The 23,028-nt window shown below is 33.8% G+C and overlaps 1 protein-coding gene across 6 annotated transcripts in view; it reads right to left on the reverse strand.

Moving 5' to 3' along the window:
* Positions 1-23,028, reverse strand: part of UBR3 (ubiquitin protein ligase E3 component n-recognin 3) — a 212,589-nt gene that overhangs the window by 125,661 nt on the left and 63,900 nt on the right. For all 6 annotated transcript variants that reach the window (XM_045840779.1, XM_045840481.1, XM_045840699.1 and 3 more), the window contains exons 7-16: positions 20,097-20,227; positions 18,728-18,956; positions 12,107-12,286; positions 11,390-11,523; positions 4,937-5,023; positions 3,019-3,084; positions 2,849-2,938; positions 987-1,115; positions 284-336; positions 52-185 (exon numbers count right to left, since the gene is read on the reverse strand). In XM_045840779.1, coding sequence (XP_045696735.1) covers positions 52-185; positions 284-336; positions 987-1,115; positions 2,849-2,938; positions 3,019-3,084; positions 4,937-5,023; positions 11,390-11,523; positions 12,107-12,286; positions 18,728-18,956; positions 20,097-20,227 — 1,233 coding nt within the window. The remainder of the gene's footprint in view (positions 1-51; positions 186-283; positions 337-986; positions 1,116-2,848; positions 2,939-3,018; positions 3,085-4,936; positions 5,024-11,389; positions 11,524-12,106; positions 12,287-18,727; positions 18,957-20,096; positions 20,228-23,028) is intronic.

A 23,028-nucleotide genomic window follows, 5' to 3' on the forward strand; every position in this document is an offset into this window, starting at 1 on the left:
GAAAGGGAAGAGCATAGTTAATACCCAAGTATTAGTATTAGTGTTTTTTACCTAAATGTAAACGAAGACTCAAAAGAATCACAAGAAATGTAAGAGCGCCTTCTAACATTGATCTCTCATGCTCCGCATCAAGCACTGTGTTTTGATGTTGTGATGCCATTGTCAACAAATCCACTACCTTAAATCTATAAGAAATATTTGACACAGATTTTTTGAATGTTAAAACAAAATAACTTAAATCTCAAATACTTCCTAATACCTATCTTAATAAAATTAGGCTTACCTTTCAAAAACAGATGAAATAAAATAATCTGGGTCAAGTCTAGAAGCACAAACCTTTAAAAGGCAAAGAAATAAATAAATAAAACCCACACACATTATTTCTCAATATTCAGTTTTACTTCTTATATCAGTCGTGGTTTTTTTTTAAATTTCCTGTATCTTACGATGTTTTGAAATCCTGGGGAGACCTTACAAACTCAGGCAGAGACTACCCCTCTAGAAGAGAGCTAATTCCTAAATATAGTAAAAAACTTACTTGGGAGCCAGCCTCCTATATGCAGGTCAATCACCCACTTTACCTAACTCTCACACACCACACCAACATTCCCCCTACCCTAAATCAATATAGGACCAGGTGCCAGATAGCTGGGGACAGCCCTATGCCCCCAAACCCACCAAAACTATTCAAACTAGCCAATCCTAAAGTGCTTCCCCTGTTCTGACTTGCCCTTTCCTGTGGAAATACCACAGAACAAAGTCACTGTTCCAGTATTTCCCTTCACTCCTGCTTCTGCCTCCTGAACAAATCTAATGCTTCCTCTGTGGAAGGAATTAAGTAATTCCTCTGTGGAAGGAAATGAAGTAATTATTTCAATAGCAATAACCTCTCCATGTTGTCATTTAGTCACCTCTACAAGTTAGAATCCTGTGGGTACGAATGAGACACTCTAAAGTACAACATCTGCATTATCAAGTCAGCTTACCTGTAACAGGTAAATGTCAGGATCAATCATGGAATTACAGAAATGAGACTGAACATAGGTCATGGCTTGTCCTTTGATTTGCAGACCATTTCTTACCCACATATTGCTGTGTATTTCAGCAAGACTTGCCTAGTAAGATAAAAATTATGTAAATTGGACAAAGAAGTCACCTAAATTCAATCTTCATAAAATCATGTTATATTGAACAATCTTTTCAAAATATTATATCTTAATCTAACAGTATGAGCCTGACATTCTGTCCAATGTTAGTTTAAGATATTCAATTCAAACATATAAAGTTTTTAAATGCTTTATACAGTCCCCTCTTTTGGAAATTTACATGTGAGTTAGTTTTCCATGATGGCTCCTGGACATACTTATAGCAATATTCACTGAAATTGTTCATAAGGAATCAGTGATACTTACACTTAACTCTTCCCTCCTCAAAAAAGAAAGCCATACATAATGCTTAAAGAACACAGAAATAAGCATAAAACAAAGCTAAGTGTTCAAACTCAAAGAATATAACCTATATCTTTAACCACTCTAACTCAACCTTCAATCTAAACTAGTCACTTTCCAAATAACTGGCAGATATGACAGGGTCATATTAGAATAAATTATCTTACTATGTTAATATTTAATTCTTCATGTATTTATGCCCTGTATCAATTAAAACTTAACTTAGTCATAACTTCATCTCTTATTTGTTAAGAGTTAACAAATGGGTTAACAAATAAGAGTTAACTTATTTGTCTCAGAGTTAAAGTTTAATAATGATTAACAAATGTAAAATAGCCAGAAAAAAACAAATATAAGTGCAAGCCCCAGAAATGTACATAAATAAAAGGTTGGCCCACAAAATTAAGGTGTTAGAACTGAAAAGAAAAAACAGAATTTATTATACAGGTTAACTTTTGTCTCTTTTATCTCCTCTCACTTATAGATCGGGAAACTAAGAATCAAGTAGGTGAACTACCACAAACGACATAGATAATGAAATAAAGGTGTCACAAAGGCTAGAATCCATTAGGTCTACTGGCTCCCAAAACAGTCTATAAAGTTCCTTTGTAAGTAAATAGAAGGGGGAACCCCCCAAAATCAAAATTTATTTATAAAAAATTGTGTATTCATTCTTACATGTTTAAACTTCAGTCACCTTCAAGTACTCCCCATTTGATACTATATACCTATCAAGACATTTTTTCCACTGCTCAAAACAATTTTTGAACTCCTCAAGTCTGATGCCTTTTTGTGTTTCTGCCATTTTTTGTTTCACCTCTTCCATATCAGCAAAATGTTTCCCTTTGAGGAATTTTTTCATCCAGGGAAACAAAAAAAGTCGCTCAGAGTTAAACTGGGTGCACAGGAAGGGTGGAGCATGGGGTCATGTCATTTTTGGTCCAAAACTACTGAACACTCAGCACCGAGTGGGCAGGTGCACTCATAAATCACCCATCATGAATGGGCAAATGCATTGAAAGAGCCTTCAAAAACATTTCACTGAAGCCAAACACAGCCTCTCACAATGCCAGCTGGTACATGGAAAGGGATGGGTTCCTAGAACATTCACTTAGTGGGGGAAGCCTGTACTACAAAAGGCCCACCCTCCAGAAGATAATTCCATTGGGGCATGGGGGCGCTCCTTGTATAGTGAAAAGAATTCCTAGGAAAACTGTAACTAAATATACATCACATAAAAGCAAAAACACCTAAATATAATCTGGCAAAAATACCAAAACTGAGTTTAAAATTTTTTCAAGCATTTGGCTATAAAAACAATGATAAAAGGATAAAAATAAAGAAAGACTCATTTAACCAAAGAATTCCATTCAAAATGTTTTAAAAACCTGAATACATACTTGAATTTGGAGTGGGTGAATCATTAGTTTCATTAGCATTTCCTGATCAGGTAAAACAGAATCCAAATCTAGTTCTTGACATTTCACAGCCTATAAATTATAATTAGAAAGTTATTAATTCAATACTTATTTTTAATGTTAGGAAATAGAATGTTTAATGACAGTCTTACCTTACTCAAAAACATAGCATAGTAACGATGTAGTGGCAGATGAAAAGTTACTTGGTTTGGTGCTGGCTAGAATAAACAAACAAAATCCATAAGTCAAAGAATGGTTTACGAAAGTTCAAAGGAAGTTTTGAAATGCTAAATCCACATTTTCACCTTGATTTATTCCTCTATTTTTAAATCAAAACTTAAAATTTTAGAAGATACAGCTTTAAAAACTGCTGTAAATAAAATAATTCCATTTTAAACACCTAAATAATGCAAGTTCCTTAAAGGCAGAAATTGTATACTACTCAACTCTGAATCCTCTGAAGCATCTAGCACACAACAAGAGGTGAGAGAGCCATCCCCTTACAGCAGGCCATTTGGGAATCTTCAAAGGTATGCATACCGAGCACATAGTAGGAATAAGAACAATAATGGCAGCTAACAGTTATTGAGTACTTACCATGTGCCAGTCCCTCACTTTATTCATATTTCCCCATTTAATCCTTCCCCAAACCCTACAGAGTAAAAACTAGTAATTTTCCTGTTTAGGAAACTTAAGTAACTTCCTAACAAGTAGAAGGAGCTAGTCTGGACTCCACTGTTACATTCAGAGTGTTAAGAGGCTTTGACTACAGTTCTAAATTGAGTACAGGTGAAGTGCTTGCTTAGGTTCCTTCATGACCTAGAGGAGATGTTCCCCATATCAATGCCAAACACACAACCTCCACCAGAAAACTTAGTACTGCATAAATTAAGGACTTTTGGCACCCTTGTAAATATTGTGAAATTTGTATTTAAATCTGTGAATCACATGGGTCATGCCATCAATATAGGGCAAAAGCACACAACAGTTCTTTCTTAAACAAATAAGAAAATTAAAAATTAAAAAGGTATTGTTTTTAATGCGTCTATAAATTTTAGTAAAGTTTTTTTGTGTAAAAAAACCTTATCCAGAACATTCGGATAATTGTCTTAATGTGGTATCCATAAAGAGTTATGAAGAGTTGCAACAATATGTCACCATCTCTGAGTTTTTTTAAAACCAATAGGAGAATAACATCCTCCTCAGTACATGAATAAAAATCTATAGTAAGTTATTCTAATAAGTATAAGTTTGCCTTCCATAAAAAGGAATAAATTCTGACACATGCTACAACATAGATGAACCTTGAGGACATTATGCCAAGTGCAATAAACCAGTCACAAAGAGGCAAATACTATGTGATTCCACTTATATGAGGTACTTAATGAAAATCATAGAAACAAAAAGTAGGGAAAATTAATGGGTATAGTTCCAGTTTCAGGGGAAAAAAAGACAACAGAGGTTCCATCTGCCTAGGGTTCAGCAATCAGAGGGAGTGTTAAAGTAGTGTGAAATATGGTCTTCCTTCTACACGTGGCATATTGCGATGCCACCTCACAAAAGGAATAAAAGGGGCTTCTGACCGCAAGCTTGGCTGACTAATTAGAAGCAAGCCCTTTTTTAATTCATACAGAGCACATTCTATGCCAACTCGTCTCAATTAATTATTAATAACAATCACCTTTGTTTCCAAGCCCATACAAGAACAGTGACCAATTAATAAAGTTGTAACATACTGTTCCCATCAATCTCTCCCATCCTATTCATATTTGCACTGTCACTTTTAACTCTTCAAATAAAATTAATTCACTCCTGACAAATAGTGAGACATACACATTTAAGCACAGGAAAAAACATATACCCTTCTCTAGGAATAAGCAAACATAATAAATGCACTGTGGAAAATGTCAAAGGACTGGTCTCCCACTTCTCTTTGTAAAAGCTTAATAATACTATTCACTTTGACTTCTTTCCCTTGTCCTATGAAGTGCTATTCATTATTTTCAATGTTAAATGAGATCTGTCAGTTCTTTTTATAAATGCTTTTACATATATTATAAATATACATACCTCATCTACAAAGTTTATAGCATCAAACCAGTCTTGAAGAGCTTCAAGGCAATATCTAACAACATTTCGAGTATATTCTTGAGTTTCCTAAAATAATAAATTATATGTTTTCAGTATATATGTATATTTTCACCTTCAAATTATATGCAATACATAAAAATAAGTTATGTACACTATATTACTATATACAATGATAAAAGTTTTTTCAAAATAACCATATTTGCCATTTTAAGAAATCATCTCTTTGCAAACTAATACTATCAATCAGTGACAATTATGAAAATTAAAGAACACAATCTGCTACCTATTATATGATATGATATATTCCTTAAAATGAATCAAAGCTGAAATAGGTTTGTATAATATAAATCAGGTTAAATTTCAAGATATTCCCCACATATTATGTTTCCTAATGTTATTGTTGAATAGGTACAGAGCTTCTTCGGGATGATAAATGTTCTGGAAAAGGACAGTGATCACGCTTGCACAACACTGTGAATGCACTTAATGTCACTGAATTGGGCACCTAAAAACAGTGCCCAAGTAATAAATAATAAAAAAATAACTAAGAGGGCAGAATATATGAGTACTCAAAGTAGCCTGTGAGTATCTTTGTTTGCAACAAAATTTAGAAGAGGATAAGTATGTGCTATTGATGTTTTATGGAGAAATGGATACAGTGAAATAGGCAAGTATTAAGTAAAATGGGAAAATACATCATGATTGCCTTTGTGAAAATAAAAAAGGCAAAGAATTTGAGTACACATTTCTCCAAAGATCTACAAAATGGTAAATAAGCACATGAAAAGATGTTAAACACTATCAGCCATCAGAAAGCTACAAATCAAAACCACAATAAGATACCATCCACATATACTAGAATAGCTATGATTTTTAAAATGTAAAATAAAAAATGTTGGCAAGGATACAGAGAAAATGAAACTCTCTTACATTGCTGACGAGAATGTAAAATAGTATAGCTACTTCCAAGTTAAACATAGAATTACCAAGCAATTCTACACTCACATACCCAAGAGAATTAAAGCATATATATTCACCCCAAAATCTGTATATCCCTGGCTGCGTGCATGGCTCAGTTGGTTAGAGTATTTGGTCCCATGCACCAAAAGGTTGTGTGTTCCATCCCCAGTCATGGCACACACCTAAATTGCTGGTTCAATCCATGGCCGGGGTGTGTGTGAGAGGCAACCAATCGATGTTTCTCTCTCACTTAGATATTTCTTTCTCTCTTCCCCTTCTCTCTCTCTATCCTCCCCCCACCCACTCCTTCATCTCTCTCTGAAATCAATAAACATATCCTCAGGTGAGAATTTAAAAAAAAAAACTTGTATACAAATGTTCACAGAAGCATTATTCATAACAGCAAAAAAATGAAATCAACCTATAAATGGACAAGTAAAATTAGTATATCTATATGACAGAATACTATTCAGTCATAAAAAGAAATAAAGTACTGACTGATACTTGCTGCAACACAGTTGTACTATAAAAACATCACACTAAGTGAAAGAAGCCAGACACAAAAGGTCACATATTGTATGATTCCATTTATATGAAATCTCCAGATTAGGTAAATTCATACAGACAGAAAGGAGATCAGTGGTTTCCAGGACATGAGAAGAGGTTGGAATTAGGAGGTATGAGGATTCAGGATTATGTTCTGGAATTTGTGGTAATGGTTGCACAACTTTGTGAATATAAACTACTAAACTTTATACTTTAAAAAGGTTAAAATGTCCCTGGCTGGTATGGCTCACTGGATTGAGTGCTGGTCTGTGAGCTGAAAGGTCACCGGTTCAATCCCCAGTCAGGGCACATGCCCGAGTTTCAGGCCAGGTCCCCAGTTGCATGGTGTGCAAAAGGCAATTTATAGATGTTTCTCTCACACATTGATGTTTCTCACCCTCTCTTTCTCCCTCCCATCCCCTCTCTCTAAAAAATAAAGTAAATGAAATATTTTTTAAAAATAGGTTAAAATGATGACTTTTATGTTATATGAATTTTAAATATATTATCTATGTAAATGTATTTTCACATATGTAAATTACTCTGGGGCTTTAAAGAAAGCTAGGTCTCACATTTATTGATGATGTCTCCTTCATCCTGTTCAGTCTCCACGTCCTGCTAATTCTTCCTTGATATTATCACGTAAATTCACTCCAACTTCCACCTATTTCTGCTATCATCCAGACCAAGTATCATGTATCCAGTATCCTTGCCAATATTCACCCTGTTTTAATCTATCCCATAAGTGATTTATCTTTATAAAAATATTACTTTACACATTCTGTTCCCTATCTCTTATAGGAAAAAATTTAATGGCACTTAAAAGTTACCATAAATAATCTGTGATAACCAAACTAAACTGGCAGATAATTCATGAATAAAGAAACTTTTAAAACCAAATATTCTCCCATTTTATCAAGTGTCTGGGCAAAAGAGTATCATTATACATACCTTCTTGGCACTAGTGTAAACTGACTCAATTCTTCTGGAGAATAATTTAAAAACTTGGTATCAAGACTCATTTAAAAGGTGGCCTCTTAATTCCATTCCTAAACATAGTACATTTAATAATCTGTTCAGATCATCTCTCTCCCCTCTCCCCACCACTAATATACCCACCCCCCAAAATTCAGTATGCATGCCACCTACTTGCTAGTTTTATCATCTTTGGCAAACTACTTAAATTTTATGAGTCACCATTTCTCCATGTGTAAAAATGGGAATTAATACTACCACCACCTAGTACTGTTATGAAGAAGCAAATGAAATAATATATATCAAATGTTCTGTGTCACAGTCTAGCATTACGTCAGACAAATAGTTAAGTGTTCCATAGTCATGGCCAGACTCAACTTCTCTCCCGTCTGCAGTAACCCAAAGGTGCCACTAGATGGAGATTTTATAGCATGTTTGTTTTGTTCAAAAAGCAAAAATTAACACTTATAGAAATGAGCCATCTTTTATCCACTCTATTTATTATAATCAATATAGTATTACCTGTTTAACTAGCCTTGACCATTTTCAAAAACCAAACAGCACTCAGGACAATCATACAAAGTAAGCTACAGGTGAATTTCCCTTTTTGATTGCTAATCTTTTAACTGTTTTTTTTAATATTTTAGTTGTTTTTTAATCTTTTAGTTTTCAGTTTTATAATTAGAGAATATAAACACAAAGAAATAGCTTTTAACTTTAAATAATAGTCATTATTCTAGTTTACATTTCTAAAACCTAACAACACTGCTGCTAAAGACAGTCTTGCTTACAAGACAATTATAACAAAGTGATAAAGAACACTGGTTCTGAAATCAAATGGATTTCTCTTCAAACTCAGTTTTCACTAGTAGCTGTGTGAAATTGGACAAGTTATTTAACCTATGAAAGAAAGATTATTTACTTCATAAGAAGCTGTGAGGATTAAATAAGAATATAACATGAAGAATATAATGTAAAGAGCTACGCCTGGCATACTACAATTGCTCAAGAGAACATTCTATCTAGAAACTAAGTACTGCCTTAATGGAGAAAGTACTCTCGGATACTACCAGGACAATATGAGCTTGTTTTCTCTCTGTTCGCTCACATCAGAGCTTGAAGGAGCCATAACACACTATAATCCTGACCTTCAGAGACTAAAAATAAATTACCACCTGGAAACAATGATTTCTTGTTTTTACATACCCCAGCTTCATAATCCAAATTTATCCTCAAAGTAGTTGTCCAATAATCCTCCTAAAATAATGTCTCTTCATACCAACATATCAATCTTCCCTGTTAAGTCACTGTCTTCTGTTGGCTTCAATAATACTGAATTCTTCTGGTTTTTCTCCTTTCCCTCACATCTAAATGTCAGTTTTTTCTTCAGGGACTACTGCTCTTCCTTTCCTACTTTACCTCATCCTGTCGCTGACAATAAATACCATCTATATTCCCACAGCTCTAAAATTTATAACCTTAGTCTGGACTTCTCTTCTGATCACAAGATGCATATAGCCATATAGTACAACTCATCCCACCTCATCTATTCCAACTGCCTATTCGCTATTTCCACTTGGATGTTTCATAAGCATCTCAAATTTAGCATATCCAAACTAACTCTAATCTCCCTAAACCCACTTTTTCTATCAATCTGTTTTATCTTGGTACATAGTTACCCAAAAGTCTTCCTCTCTCATGCATCAACAATATCCATCTAAGTCTATTGATTGTACCTCCAAAATACATCTTCAATGTCTAAAACGAATCTTGAATACATCTTGAATTTTAAATCTGGATTTCCTATCTAGATTATCACAGCATCTTAATTGGTCTATTTACTTCTAGTCTTGATGCTCCCCACACTCCCTTCAATCAGTCCTCCCAACAACTACAGTGATCTTTTAAACCTGAACATTCTTCTGTGGAAACTATTGGGATGATTCAGAAGGCCACAGCTATGGACAACTGGCAATTGGAAGCTTCATCACGATAACACACCTGCTCATACATCACATCTTGTGCAGAGTTTTTTGTTTGTTTGTTTGTTTGTTTGTGTGTTTGTTGTTTGCAAAACACTGAATCACCCAGGTGACTCAGCATCCTACAGCCCAAATTTGGTGCCCTATGACTTCTGGCTTTTTCCAAAACTAAAAATCACCTTTGAAAGGGAAGAGATTTCAGGCCAGCAATGAGATTCAGGAAAATATGACGAGGCAGCTGATGGCTATTGGGAGAACTGTGTGAGGTCCCAGGGTGCTACTTTGAAGGGGACTGAGGCATCACTGCCGTATGTATAATGTTTCTTGTATCTTGTATGTGCTTCAGTAAATGTCTGTTTTTCATATTTGCATGGCTGGATACTTTCTGAACACACCTCATATTTTGAGAATTAGTAAAGAGAAATAACTGTGTTAAAATGGAAAAGAAAAGAAAGAACACTGTATCATGAGGAATGGTAATCCAATGAAGGCCTGGAGGCACAGAGTGTAGTGTAGGAAGATGAATTATGAGAAACAGGTTGAGGGAAAATTATGGAGAATCTTAAATGCCTCCACAGAAAGCTCAGATATTATCCTGGAGACAGATTAGAAACAAATTTTTAAGCAAAAAAGAGATATCCACAGAACTTAGATAAGTAACTTAAGTATTGGGACAGATTACAGTAGGAAGAATCTTGTGGCAGTTAAGAAATTGCCTTAACAACCCAGATTTTTAAAATTTACAGAAATAAATTAAGTCAAAAGGAAAGAAGTAGGAGGAAGACATTTCTGGAATGGAAGAGAGGATTCATAGCACCTGATACAGTTTGAACAAAGCTGGTATAGAAAGGGGAAAAGGTTTCTATATTAGACATTTAGACATTTATATCATTGTAAGATACCATTAAATGATATAAAGGACATAGTATGAACTGATGATTTTAAAAAGTTAGTTAAGGACCTGAGAAAACATGTCCTATAAGGACAGCTACATGAGTAACCAGAGCCGTTGGAAATTTGAACCTGGCTAGACTGTAGCAACATTGTGAGTCATCTGCATTTAGAGGATAGCTGAAGTCATGAGAGAAAATATAAATTTGCATAAAGAAGCACATGCACTTGAAGAGTATATGAAAGAGTGCCTCATAATTACCCTGTGAAAAATGACAGGCTTTGCTAGCCTTCATTTTGCTCTTTTAAAAATAAGAAAAAAGACTGAGACAGAGAAGTTCAAATAGTTTAAAATGAGTTGACCAAGTCACGTTAAGTAGAAAGAGGCAGACCCAAACTAGAATCCAGGGTTTCAAAATATTTCTATAAAATCTTGTCCAGCATGTTTATTGGTACAGGCTAGCAAGCTGGACTTCATGGTATCCACATAGCAAAATCTTAGTCAAGTCCTTAGTTTAAAGATCAAGGGATTCCATTTTTCTGGACTGTCCAAGGAGTCTGGAGATCCATCAAACCAATACTTCAAAATAAAAAAGTAAAATATATATTTATATAGAAAGATATAAATAGATAAATTACAAATAAGCATTTTCTTATCCAATTATAAGAATGTATGTTACTGCTCTTTTACCCTTAAGATTGTTTTATAAACAACTGGAATTTGTATGAAATGTATACTGATTTTGTGCCTGGAATCTTAAAAGTGCAAACTCTATTGAGAACTATCCTCATCCCTTAAAAGACAAGACAGATTAGGCAACTAACTGATAATGGGTAAAATGAAACAAAGATGAGTGTAGGAGTTCATACTCACAAGGGAAGCCTGGAAAGACCTGACAATATAAATTAACTTCAACCTGCCTAAGAATAATAGTTACTGTCTCAAGTCAGCCTTCACAGAGCTGAGTACAGAATTAAACACTGCAATATTATTATATACAAGTAAACAAATCCATGTTTTCACTTTTTTCTTAATTATTTTAAAGGCAAATATAGAAATTAACAAAAATTAACATACCCTAACTTTACAATGTGATAAAAGCCCCCACATTGGCTGTGCGCAGGCCTCAAGTTCAGCAGCAAAGGCAGCATAGTAGGTCTGAGACTCAAATTCCACATGTTCATTTAGTTCTCGCTTGTTTAAATTCATACCTTGCAAAAATTAAAAGATATAAGCCTTGCTAAATGAAAACAAGATTTTTATATTAAAAATCAAGTAAAATACTTCCTAGTACCAAATACATTCTGATATACATATGAGTGGCAATATGTACAGAAATAAGTAAACTTTAAAATACAATGATCTAGTCCTTTTGGAATTATTTACGAACTAGGTTTTCTTAGAAACACTTTGTAAATTGGTTTCTTATATAATTAAATGTATTAAATAAAAAAGTCAAAACTATTTTAATTTTGATGCTAGTTGAAATTTTTTTATGAAAGCACTATGAAACGTCTTAGAGAATAAAAACTTCCAGATTAATGGTTTAAAATGCTAAAAAAAATTACATTCTTATTCTCCTGTTTCCTTTTTAATATTTTGATATTTTTAATAACTCTTTGATATACCTTCATGAATTCTTTATTAAAGTACTTATAAATATCAATTAATTCAAATGAGACATTTCACACATAACCTAAATGATGTATTATTATCTTTTAATTAATGTTTGATAGTTCCACATTAGGCATTCTATAAACTAAAGAAATCAATAAAAAAAAGTAAAATTCATACCTTGAAAGAAAGATACAAAGTTCATCCATGTAACTAACAAACCATGGTCCTCCAAAAATCTTTTAGCCACACTTTGATGAGAAAGGATATTAATAAAATCACTGACAAGAGGCCAGTAAGTGTTATTCTTCAGTAATGCTTCTCCACAGTTCACTACCACATGTAAACTATTTTCTTCATCTAAAACAGACACACACAGCCCAAAATAAGTTTTTTTAAAAAGTTTACAATGACACAGATTATACACTTTAGAATCAGAGATACCTAAGTTCAAACCCCAGCCCGCCATTTAATACCTACATGGCTTTAAGCATGTTACTTAGACTCTGAATCAATGTCTATATCTGTAAATGGAAAAAGACCCATGTCTTAAGGGAATTAAATAATATGTTAACATAATATTGTACTTAACACATTATAAAATTTTTTACCCTATGTTTAACATACTATGTTTATAAAATATTTTGATTCTGACAAAAAACAATATTTCAATCCAATCAATAAAATATTTTTATTCCTAGATTAATCTCATTCCATCTTATCAAATCTGTGTGATTTAAGCAATATACATGTAATTGCTTTCTTCTATTCAAAGAATATGTAAATATAATTTCTTAGCAAATACAGTATTTCAAAAATGAAAGAAAACACACATAAACTTTCTTAAGCCTTAAAAAAAAACCTCAAAATTTAAATACATTGTTGGGGGAGGTGGTTATGCATACAAAACCTTTACTGTTAGATTTTTCCCACACATGCATCAGCTCTCTTAACCTATTCCAATTTAACTGGACGAAGAAGTCCCAATTCCCACTGTAAAATACACTAACAACCACAATACACAGGATGCTCAAAGCTAGCAGCCTATTCCCTAGTATACAACCTGAGTACATATATGCTGATCCAGAGTCAGTTTTGTTTCTGTTCATGCAAGTTGTTCTTTTTATTATAATTAGAAAATTTAAATTAAAAGTATATAATATGATGAAATCTGATGAAATATGAAAGCACAAAGAGAAACATTACAAACACTGTATCATAAGCTTTTGAGAGACAATAAAAGTGCCTGAGAAAATGCTAAAAAAATCTTTGAGTGGAAAAACATTTTACATTCTGATTGCTTCACTAAGACCTAATGTTCCTATTCTACTTTAAAGAAACTGAAACTAAAAATCACAGATGATGCTTTACAGATATGATATAGGAAAGATGAAGAACTTCAGTTCAAGTAAACCATACCTTAAAAATGCTTTGCCCAAAATTAAAAGATTGGAGAATGAGCATGCATTTCTGTGCTCTAAGTTAAAATGTACTGTTTCAGACAATGTATGTATCATTTTTTAATGATTCCTCACTTTAACCAACTTATTCAACTAACCATCTACTTGTCAAACTCATCAGTGAGGAAGCTTCTACTGAACTACTTAATTTCCAACATTAAATTTGGGTTCAGTCCATGAAATTATTTTACCCAACTCTTGATTTTTCATATGAATGCTTGCCTTCTCTTAGCAAGATTTATATCAGTTTTAATTTTTACAAGGTATGAATTTAAACCAGTGAGAACTAAATGAGCATGTGGAATTTGAGTCTCAATCCTACCATGCTATCTTTACTGCTGAACTTGAGGCCAATATAGAGGCTCTTACCACACTGACATTTAACTATATTAAGAACAAGGCCTACAAAGTTAAGTATGCTCTCTTTCAGTGCTTCTCAGTGGGATGAGAGAGGGTAAAGTTGCATGACAGAGACGGGGTAAGAGTCTTTCCATAAATTATCCACACCTGAGATTCAGAAACGCTCTCTGACAACTACTGCCACTGTGAGCTGATGAGCCGTTGATATTGATGAGACAGTGCTCAGGGATGCTGGGATTTAAAAAATGTTTTAAACATTGATCACTGCTCTATTGAATTAAAATCAGAGGATAAATAAGGAGAATATTGAATATAGTTACTCAAAAATCACTATTTTCTTTTTTTTAAGATTTTATTTATTTATTTGTACAGAAAGAGGAGGGGAGGGAGAAAGAGAGAGAGAGTTATACTGATATGAGAGAGACACACCCATCAGCTGCCTGTTGTACACACCCGGACTTGGGACCAAACCCACAACCCAGGCATGTGCCCTGACTGGGAACTGAACCAGTGATTCTTAAATCTGCAGGACAATACCCAACCAAGCCACACCTGTCAGAGCTAAATATCACTATTTTCTTGACACTGCTTTAAATATTACTGTTCTTGTGAAAAACACCTTTGAATCCTTAATGAAATAAAATGATTAGGACTTCTATTTTTACCCAAGTGCTTTCAACACTATAAATACAGAGAGCAATGATTCAGGCTAACAAAAGTCACCCACCAACAATTATTTATTGAGCACCTACTGAGGACCAGGTAGTATATTAAGCTCTAAAAATCAATCCAGGATCATATAGTTTCTTTGCCCACTAAGATTAAGATCCAAGAAGAAAATGTATGTTAGGGACTATAACAAGAAAAGTACAGAAAGTCACCAGAACAAATAAAATTAGTCTACAATTCAGGAAAAGTCTCTCCTGAGGAAGTGATATTCAAACTGAGATTCACACAATAAAGCAGGAATTAGGACTAGCCAAATAAACTACAGATAAGGGAGGAAATGGTGTTCGAGGTATGCAAAGCTGTATTTAAAAAAAACAAAAGATAAAATCACTGAGACAAAGAATGCAAAGAATCAGTGGCACAAATGAGGGTAGAGAGCTTTATAAACTAGCTTCAGGAGGCTGGAGTTCCTGTAAAGAGAACGGTGAGCCACTGGAGGGCGCTGGGGTGGTAAGAAGGAGTCCTGTAGACAGATGTGCAGAGTGGACAGTGACTAAAGCAGAGTGGTGATGACTAGAGACAAAGCCCCACAGGTAATGGCTTGAACTATGGTAGTGGCATGAAGATGCAGAGATAAAGAGAAGCAGCTATTTTAAGCTGTTTAGAAATTGTAAAAGACAGACTTAGTGATGTCCATTATATCTACAAGGAGCAACAAGAAGTCAAAAATAACTCCTAGGATTTTGAGCTGAGCAGCTGTGTAGATGGTCAGACAATGGCACCAACACACAGACTTGTGTACTCATAAACACCCACACACATGCACACACAGGATGACAGAACAGCAGCAGCCTTGACAGAGAGATAATGGGGTTTTGGTGTGGAAACTGTGTGTGAGGAGCTTGAAGACATACAAAAAATATAGTCTAATAAACAGCTGATATGCAGGACAGCTTAATCTAGGGTTTCCAGCAACTACAGATATTCCTATTGTTATGCAACACATAGTTTTAAGTCCCATTTTACAGACTTTTATAAGGCAAATTGTAAAATTTCAGGAATATGAAAAGTTCTGAGTTACATCTGGAATCACAGAGTGGTTAGGTATAGAAATGAATACAACAAAGTAAAAATGTAATGTAGGAATCACGTACTACCAGAGGATTTTTCCTTTTAATCTTCAATCATTGCTAAATAGTGGTCACTGAATTCTCACTGTGTCAGCTCCTGTATTTACTAAAAGTGTAGACAAAACTTTCAGATATCATCTAGAGATCATTTATGTAAAAACTACATAGAGATTAAAAAAACAAAAAAGAAAGTACAGAGATCCTGTTTTAATATCTGTGGCTAGTTATATTTAATATATCTAAAGCTTATTCCAATACTACTCATGTAAAAATGGGAGAGACTTATGGTACTTTTAGAAAATCAGCAAATATGTACCATGAATTGCTATGCTACTTTTAAAAGAGGAAAAAACACCATAGAAGCTAAAGATAATTTTAGACCTTGGCTTAGAAATAATATAATTTACTGTTAGAAAAAATACATTTGTATTTAAAGATCTTAGAAAAGCTACCTATAGCTATTTAGCTTCTGGAAAATTCAACTGTGCAAGAATTTCCAAGATGAACCTATTTCCAGCATTAGAAGGGAGGTATATATAAAAAGCAAGTAAGACCATGCAGTATGATTTCACAAAATAGGGGAAAGGTGAGAAGAGCAGAGACACCAGGACCAAGTGCCAAGAAACACCAACATCGACATGACAAACAGAAAAGAGTATTGGTTCACAAAAAGACCAGAAAATCAACAGCATAAAATCCTGTTGAAAATCAAATAAGATCCAAAGGATAGCCACTGGCTTCCTCATCATGTAGGCCATAGAAAGGGTGGCCATATAACTTATTACATGAACTGAGACTCTTTTGGAAGTAGAAGAGATTGTAGTAACAACCATGTCAGAACAACAGGCATCACTTGTAACTATTCTGGGAACCCAAGAAATGTGGCCACTGGAGTCATAGACAATTTTGGAAAGAATGATAGAATGATGGAAACAGACACTAGAGTGAGGTGGGTTAATGAGTGATTAGAGGTATAAAAACTCTCTCTGGAAGAGGTATAAAAACTCTATATGGAAATGGGAGGAAGACTCATATACATCTTCTTCCAAAATATTCTTCCTTGAAGACCAGATACAAATCACATATAATAAGCACAGCTAAATCATTTAGTCAAGAAAATGGACTCCCACCCTGGCTGGTGTGGCTCAGCAGGTTAGGTGTCACTCCCTGGACCAAAAGGTTGCCAGTTCAATTACTGTCAGGGCACATGCCTGGGTTGTGGGCCAAGTCCCCAGCTGGGGGTGTGTGAGAGGCAACCAATTGATGTTTATCTCACACATCAATGTTTCTCTCCCTATCTTTCTCCCCGCCTTTACCTCTCTCTAAAAATGTAATAAAATAAACTAAAATTTAAAAAAAAAAGAAAAAGAAAAGACCCCTGACTGGTGTGGCTCAGTGGATTGAGCGCTGGAATGCAAAGCAAAGGGTAGCCAGTTTGATTTCCAGTCAGGGCACATGCCAGGGTTGTAGGCCAGGTCCCCAGTAGGGGGCACAAGAGAGGTAACCACACATTGATGTTCTTCTCCCTCTCTTTCTCCCTCCCTTCCCCTCTCTCTAAAGATAAATAAACAAAATCTTTTAAAAAGAAAGAAAATAGACCCCCACAGCTAAACCACTTAGTCAAGAAAACTCCAGATTCTTTTCAAGAAAACAGATATTTCTAAATTTAAAATTTTTTCTAGTTTATAAATTTAAAATACTATTTTGAAAGAAGGAAAGAAAAAAAGAACAATATATCTCTAAATCTCTAAGAAAAAGTCAACTCACATGAAAATAGAAAAACTATAATACAAAGCAACTTTTAACTTCCCCTTTAAAAAAGTAAAGAGGTATACTGCTTACTGTAAGTAATGTATTATGCTCCCACTATACCTACAATGTAAAGACAGAGTCGCATAGTGGGCGAAAGTATAAGTTTTGAAGTCAGACACTCGAGCCTTACCACTTTACAGCTGTAAACAATAAATCATTGACTTCAACTCCCTAAGCCATAATTGCCTCACCTATAAAATGGAGAAAAGAGTACGGCATATAGTAAGTGCTCAGAAGATGGTAGCTGTCATAATTATTAGCTAGCTATTATTAACATAAGGCATTGTGCCCTGCACTGACCATATATCAATTTTCAGGTTATGGAATCACATCTAAAAACAGACAATCAGTATAAAAAGAAACCTGGAGCTGGTTTGCAGAAGGAGGCAGCAGTGGAACAAAGCAACACTCAACTATAGAAAATAAAAAGGTCCTAAGATTTAATTTGAAGTACTGTTTGTTGTTTTTGAAGTTTAACTCCAGGTGCCAAAAAGAGAAGACACAGTGGTATCAATGTTGGCCTGACTGTTCACAGTGAAGAACACAGATTCTGACATCAGGAGACATAAAGTCCTTCTTAGCGCTGTCATTTGTTAGCTATATGGCAAATGACTTAACTTTTCTAACCTTCAATTTACTCATCTTTAAAGTGGGGGTAGTAATAATGTCAATCTCAGGGAGTTGTTCAGAAACTTAATTAAAACACCATATAAATAGTATTAACACAGTGCATATTATATAGCAAATACTCAAATAATATAAATTATTACACGGAGGTAAAGTTAAGGTGAAAGACCACAGAGAAATGAGAATGTGATAAGGTTCTAGAAATATATGGCATTTTGAGGAGTATTAACCATATAGTGGCACAAAGAAGAAAATCCAAGATCTCACTATGGCAGCACAGAAAAGGCAAGATTTATTCCAACTTTTAAGTTATAAAAGCATAGGCATATAACAATGTCTCAGGCTGATAGTAACATATTTATGATTAAAAATAGAAACATCTAATGAACAAATGTTTAAATAAATTATAGTAAAGCCATATAATATTAGTACTTGCAATCATTAAAACACATCTTCTTGACATGCACACTATGGCAACACATTTTTAAGTATGTATGTATATATATAAAATTTACTATCACATGAAATGACAGAAAATATCCCAAAATGTTATTTGTGAATAACAAAACTATAGGTGATTTTAAACTTTTTCTTTCAATTTACTGAAAATTTTCCAAAAATTTCTTTAACAAATTGTATTGTACTATATTTTTAAAACTATTTTTAAACATATAAGGAATTTTTAAGACTAGGTATACACAGTATACTAATAATGAAACCAGTGAAAATAATTCTGAGTTTACCTTGTAGTTCACTTTTAATAAGGCAACTTTCCATCATGTATAATAGCACAGTGACCATAATATCCAGCAGCTGACATTCTTCTGTTACCTGTCTGGCCAGCTCCTCATTGCTGAACAACTGAACACTGATGTGCACGATTCTGTTAGACATTGTGTCTGATTCGTGACTTTTCTTCAGTGTTTTCATAATGAAAGCATAATGCTGAACGAAAGTTTTTGTAAAAGCAACCTGTAAATTTTTTAAATAGAAAAAATACATAGTAGTTTAATTTTTATAACATTTTCCAACATATTCTATTAGCATTTTAAACCATTATTAGTTTGTGATGATGTCCAAGGTAACTGAAAAAATAATTTCAATGATGATGGTAGTCTTAATTCACATTTCCCCATTTTTTGTAACATTAGCAAAATACTTTGATGGTTAAAAAAATTTTAATAGGCATTTTAATTTATTAAAATTTTAAAGCAATTATAAATACCATGATTTAAAATACAAATTTTCACTATGCTCATAAATCAATCCATTTATTGTCAAAGTATATGTCTGTTCTGTGCTACCTACTTTAACAAAATCTAAAGTCTCAGCTAAAAACTATCACAGATTTCACATACTTAACAAGTCAATGTGATTACTCTAAAAGAAATACATTATCCTATTTCATCTGAAAGCTGATCATTAATCTGATTAAATACTCCTGTGAAACATGTACATTTCCTCTGTTGTTTTCTAAAGCAGGTATAAAGACACAAAACAATGTCATTATTAAAGTGTCATGACTACAGAGGCCTTATTACCTAATCCATAAAAGAACTACAGCATGATTCGTTTTTTTCATACACTATGCTGTAAACCTTTGCCATACCACCTGGTGGCCACAGGTGGCTCCACACACTCTGGGAACTGGAGACTTCACCTACCTGAATTTATTTGTACATGAGTCAGTCAGTACCTGTTCTGTATTTAAGTTCATGGCCAGCGGCTACTAATCCCATGTTTTCCCATGCCAAACCCCACAGGCTAAATTCAGTTGCCCCCATTACACATTCTCATAGCCCTTGTACCTCTCCTTCAAAGAATTTACTACAATTTGTAACAACCTATTTATTCGTGCAATTGGGTTTATGTTTGTCCCCCAGCACTCCCTTTGGATTAAGTTCCATGCAGAAAGGCAACCCTTAGGAATTGTGCTTCATTGTGGCGCTTTGCCACAGATCTCTAACGCAGTGCTTTTTCTGCAGACCCTGTGCACTTTCGTATGTTTATCAGTCCTCAGAGCTGCAACACAGGAAGTCACAGCTGAGAAATATATTAAAAAGATTTAGTAAAGAAAAGGCAAAGAAAGGAAGATGGAAAAAACATAAATACCTTATACTCTTGATCAGGAAGCATATTGAGTAAGAAAGTTACCATCTTCTGGGGGAATTCATACTTTATAGTCCAAAACAGTAGTTCTTCTAGGAAACTTTTATGTTTTAAAACATCCATTATGGATTGATCTGCATAAGAAAAAATTTATTATCTAATGATTTAAGTTCCTCATCTTATTTAAGCCTTACTATAATTAATAAACCATGAAACTCAAACACCTAAATGTATTTAAACATTAAGGGTGTCTTTTCAATAATTCAGAGATAATACTAACAATATCAAGCTAGTTTTCTATAGTCTCCACAGTATATAAACCACAAGATACTTAATCCTTATATTTTAAAACAAAGCAGTTACTTCAAAAATAAGTAATTATTTTTCCTTAAACATGAGCCATTTACCTAAAATTTCTAAGATCAAAATAATCATTTTACAAGAACAATATTCATGATACCTAATTTAAAATAGTAATTATTTTAAGCTAAAAATATACTATTAAGGACATAAAGTCCAAAGTTATCTAAATTTTTTTAATTTTTAATATTTATATAAGGGGGTATCTTTATAAATAATTTATCTATTTCTTCAAAATTATCCTTCATAATAAAATACTAACTTCATTACAGAAAATAATTATTAATGCATTGCTTACTGTAGTATACAGAAGCATTTATTGTTTTCTAGTAGAACTAACTATACCAGGAAAAATATAAAGAGTGTTAAACACTGGACTCAAGATGCCCTCTTCATGCATACAGTGCCCATTTTTAATGTAAGTATTCAGAGAGAAAATTATCTACTGGAAAGCCTATATCTAAGGCCAAGTGCCACTCCTTGAAGGCACAGCTATCTCTTGCTAATGTCTAAATCCTTGCCATACTCAGTCAACAGAAAGGTCTCAACATTTATACGATGAACTAAATTTTTTAATATTTTAGCTTCTCTTTCTCTCACTTCCTCTAATTTTTCCCTAAAAAATGAACTAGAAATTTTTCTTTTAAGATTTTATTTATTTATTTTTAGACAGAGCAGAAGGGAGAGAGGGAGAGAAACACTGTGTGGTTGCCTGTCACGCACCCCCTACTGGGGACCTGGCCCACAACCCAAACATGTGCCTTGACCAGGAATCAAACTGGCAACTCTTTGGTTCACAGGCTGGTGCTCAATTCACCGGTGCTCAAGTCACACCAGCCAGGGCTGAACTAGAAAATTCTGAGTACTAATCTCTGTTAGAGTTAATGATCTTGGACTACTGCTCTGAATCATTAGCGCTATATAAGGACATCAAAAGGATACACCAAGCGTCAACTGTGAATGGACCAGTTAAGTGATGGTGCTTAAGCAGCAACTAGAGCCAGATGAGAGATTTGAAAAAACAGTATCACGTGCACTAAAATATGCAGGCACAACCACAACTACCTTACAATTCAAGTTGTCTTACAGGATAACCTTGTAGAGTTTTTTCAATTAACCCAACCCAATTTCACAGTTGTTCTGTTATTGAGTAATGTGTTCATACCACATCTCCCTCAGGTAGAGTCTAAAAAAATAACAATAAACTCAGTACGTCATTGCTCTCTGATTCTTCTATAAAACATTGAGTTTAATAAGACTTGATTCAGTTACTAGGCATAACTTGAACCCAATTTTTCCATCAGCAATTAATAATCCATTATTTTCAGAATAATAAATTTATTAATCTCGGAACACTATGATTCTAACTACAGCAAGGCAAAAGTATCTACCGATCCCCTACCCAGCTCCCTTTCGATGGTGCCTTCAGTATAAGCAATATGTAATGGGGTAAAAATATAAATACCGTTACACTATGTATCCCTTTATTAGAAACTAAATAATTATTTTCCAAATCTCAGAATTTTTTACCTGTAAAACAGAAATCTATTCCTCCTGAAATACATTATTCCCAGGATATAGCAATGATTTAAAAACACAAAAAGACCAGTCTTGCAAGAAATAAGGTAAAATATATTCAAAGACACACATTAACAGATTCTAAACCAAAAAGTAATAAAACTAGGACCCAAGTGAATCATGTGGCAGAAATGTAAAGATTATAATTAAAAATTAGAACATAAGCCACAGCACATTGCTGAAGCCAATTTAATTCTCTCAATTCACTTGGCACTAACATGAATGAAAATTTAACAGACTAAAATAAATAGACAGACAGACAGATAAATAAAATCCTCGAAGATGCTTCTTAACACATGACAAAGCTGAACAAAACCAGTAGCATTAATCTTAGAATTTATAGTTATGATTCTGCAAGATCACATTGAATGAAAATGAAGCCAAATGAAAAGCTACCATAATATTCTACTACTATCAAGCATTTAGAAGGAAAGACATATTAACTCTGTTTTAAATAAATATAACAATTTAAAAGCACCAGAAAAGCTGTGGCTCCTACTAAAATGCAAATAGCTACAGTTATGTATAATTCAACTTCTTTCATCTTCAGACCTCCCAAAAACAGCCTCCCACAATAGTCTTCATTATTGTTCTTAAAATAGGTGATGTCAAATTTCCCGAGATATTTAAAGCACAAGTTATGTGCTTTTTATGTGTTATGTTATGGAAATGTGGTTAGAAATGCTTCCATTAGTTATGTATGACTATTTACCTTTAAAATTTTGATTAAATTGTCATGACTTGTATAATGACTAAACTACCTTAAGCCAAAGTTTAGAGAGAAATTATTGAAGACTCAGTATGTGCTATAAATCCATGAGTAAGGTAAAGGTTTTATTAGGACACAAAAAGCCCTAACTCTGCAACTCACTACGTCAACAATGCTGGCCATGTTAGCAATAGCACTCTAGGCCTCAATTTCTTTATCCTTGAAATTTTTTAAAGGATAAAGAAAGGGTTTTTATAAAACATTTTATTTACTTTATTTTTAGAGAGA

This window comes from Phyllostomus hastatus, unplaced genomic scaffold, assembly GCF_019186645.2.
Source record: "Phyllostomus hastatus isolate PE091 unplaced genomic scaffold, TTU_PhHast_1.1 phas_contig_1, whole genome shotgun sequence".
NCBI lineage: Eukaryota > Metazoa > Chordata > Mammalia > Chiroptera > Phyllostomidae > Phyllostomus > Phyllostomus hastatus.